The sequence below is a fragment of the Lactuca saligna genome, chromosome 2, assembly GCF_052625555.1.
Source record: "Lactuca saligna cultivar CGN05327 chromosome 2, ASM5262555v1, whole genome shotgun sequence".
NCBI classification, from domain to species: domain Eukaryota; kingdom Viridiplantae; phylum Streptophyta; class Magnoliopsida; order Asterales; family Asteraceae; genus Lactuca; species Lactuca saligna.
This window is the reverse complement of record NC_136418.1, coordinates 106,158,951-106,161,936: the sequence shown is the minus strand read 5'-3', so window position 1 is coordinate 106,161,936 and position 2,986 is coordinate 106,158,951. Positions and strand designations below refer to the sequence as shown.

Here is a 2,986-nt window from a genome sequence, read left to right as displayed (position 1 = left end):
AAGCAACGATTATACGGAATAGCGAGTTACCCGGTTATTGGATGCATTATCTCTTTTTTCATGTTTGATTTATTTATGTTTATATTCTTATAATCACGGAATCGATTCTTAAATCTTAAATTGGTATGTGTTTCGAAAATCTAGGGATGCCAATACAGTAATTATCTTTAAGTAACAAATTAATTTATAAAAAAATCAATATTACAAAGCTAAAAAACAGGGGGCCATGGCCCTTAAGGGATCCGCCACTGGGTGTATTGCTTTGAGGCTTTCAGCATTGAACCCATAAAGAAGAAGATAACTTGTATACCATCATTTCTATTTCATAAAAAGAGCTAAATTGTATTCCCTAAAGAAGAAGGATAACTTTTGGAAGTTGGTTTTATAACATCTCTCAATGACAACAACATACGATCGAATGATTTCACAATTTATTCAGGATTCTCCTTTTGAATAAAACAAACATTTATTCAGATTCTTTTTTAATTTTACTGTTGAAACGTTAATTACGTCGGCACTTGCGTCTACCTATCGTCATTGTCTGTCATTGTTTGACCTGAGATTCCTCGTCATGGAATTGCTACCTAACTCAACACTTGTCACTTCTCAGTCCCTATATGAAGTCATCTGCGAGGGTTGCTTTCATCAATCACTCCGTAGAAGAAGAACAAAGCTCGAAAATGGCAGGAATTCGAAGAGTCAAATTGGGTTCACAGGGTTTAGAGGTATCAGCTCAAGGTTTGGGTTGTATGGGCATGTCCGCTTTCTATGGAGCCCCAAAACCTGAACCTGACATGATCAATCTCATCCACCACGCCATTAACGCCGGCGTTACCTTCCTCGACACCTCCGACATCTACGGCCCTAAAACCAATGAAATCCTTCTCGGCAAGGTAACATTCTTCTACTAGTTAGATCGATCCTTGATCAATTGTCGGTGCCAATTAGTTATAGAGCAGTGAGGGTCTTTACCTTTTTTGATCGAGTGAATTTAGGGTTCGATTAACACCCAGTTTTGTAATCGCAGGCTTTGCAGGGAGGAATTAAGGAGAAAGTGGAGTTGGCTACCAAATTTGGGATCAGAGAAGTGAATGGAGCGAGGGGGTACTGCGGAGATCCGGAGTATGTAAGAGCTGCTTGTGAAGGTAGCTTGGAGCGACTTGGCGTCGATTGTATCGATCTGTATTTTCAACACAGGATTGACACTCGTTTGCCAATCGAAATCACAGTAAATTTCTTCCTCCTTACACGATCCTTTTTTCAATTCCTTCTGTTCATAACTCGAATTCTCGTATCCATCTCCTCAAATGTTCTACTTCTCTTCGTAGATGGGAGCACTAAAAGAGCTGGTGGAAGAAGGAAAGATCAAATACGTTGGATTATCAGAAGCATCATCATCAACCATCAGAAGAGCCCACGCTGTGCATCCATTAACAGCCATACAACTGGAATGGTCGTTGTGGTCAAGAGATGTTGAAGAAGATATCATTCCTACTTGCAGGTTAATTAGCTTCCTTTTTCTATCCATTTTTTAATTCATCAATAACCATGAATCCAAGATCCAATCTTTAAGCTCTGTATATCATACTTTATCAGAGAACTTGGGATTGGGATTGTTGTATACAGTCCTCTTGGACGTGGGTTCTTCACATCTGGCCCAAAGATGGTCGAGAAGTTGGAAGATGGTGACTTTCGTAAGGTCTGTTAAAGTCTTAGTTTACCCTTTTCTCTATATTTTCATTATGATCACTCATTTTCAATTTCAAATTTCATATTTTTAGTATCTGCCGAGGTTCCAAGCTGAAAATATTGAGCACAACACGAGAATGTTCGAGAGGGTGAATGAGATGGCAGCTAAGAAGGGGTGCACCCCATCACAGCTAGCATTGGCTTGGGTTCACCACCAGGGAAATGATGTGGTGCCAATTCCAGGAACTACAAAGATTGAGAATCTTGAACAGAACATTGGAGCTTTATCTCTAAAGCTAACACCAGAAGACATGGCTGAACTTGAAGCTATTGCTTCAGCTGATTCAGTGAAGGGGGAGAGATATGGTGCTGGAATTGGAACATATAAGGATTCCGAGACTCCTCCATTGTCATCTTGGAAAGCTTGATCAATGGTGTGAATCTGTAGGAGTGTTTTGTTTCAAATGTGGTTGTAACTTAGTTTTTCTGTAGGAACACTGTTTTGTATGCGTATGAGTTTTTGAGAATAATAAATGAAGATGATTTCGTGTTTTGGGTTTATGATTGAGCAGGTATCATGTAAATAGTTCTGTAATAGAAAGTTAGTTAATGTAAGATGGTTTATGACTATTTCTTTTAATCTTTTTTTTAATTGAATAAAATTTAATTTGATAAAATATAATTATATAAAATTAATAAAAGAGATGTACTTCGTTAATTAAAAAAAATACATATTAAATTAAAAACATAAAAAAAAAAAAATCCAAACATGGTAAAATAGTACGTGCCGCCTAATCATAATAATCATTGTAGATTGTTACATCATCATAATTCTCATTCGAATTATCTGCAAACATATCTGATTCGTCATCTGTATCATCGAAGTCGGCTTCAAAATCATTGACAACGGGATTTACTTGAGCATTGCAGATGTATTCCATTGAGTCGGCGTGAAGGTTGTGTTGTCCAATTTGATCATATACTTCTCTTCTATTCACCATGTACGTTGGCATACCAATGCGTATTCCTTCGATATTTGGCTAATTTTCATTTTCAATGTAGCTACAAATCGCCTTCCCCTCATCTTTTATGATCATATTATGCAATGCGGTGCGTGCGTCATGTTATGGGTAGAATTTCCATATTACCATTTAACTAGTACTAACATCCCGCACAAGCCTAAGATCTTGGATTTAGGCAATATATTGGTCTGTCATCGTGTTTCTTGTAACATCTTATGTAGGAACTATAAACTTGATTAGAAAGGAACAATCTAGGTCAAAAGCATGTGGTCAAA

General features: G+C 37.4%; 1 protein-coding gene across 1 annotated transcript; it reads left to right on the top strand.

Moving 5' to 3' along the window:
* The first annotated feature begins 605 nt into the window (after window positions 1-605).
* Window positions 606-2,248, top strand: LOC145031296 (putative aldo-keto reductase 2). The gene is made up of 5 exons (XM_078979817.1): window positions 606-893; window positions 1,028-1,228; window positions 1,329-1,501; window positions 1,597-1,699; window positions 1,782-2,248. Exons 1-5 carry the CDS (start codon window positions 618-620, stop codon window positions 2,115-2,117), a joined length of 1,089 nt encoding a protein of 362 aa, XP_078835943.1. The 5' UTR covers window positions 606-617; the 3' UTR covers window positions 2,118-2,248.
* Window positions 2,249-2,986: the final 738 nt, after the last annotated feature.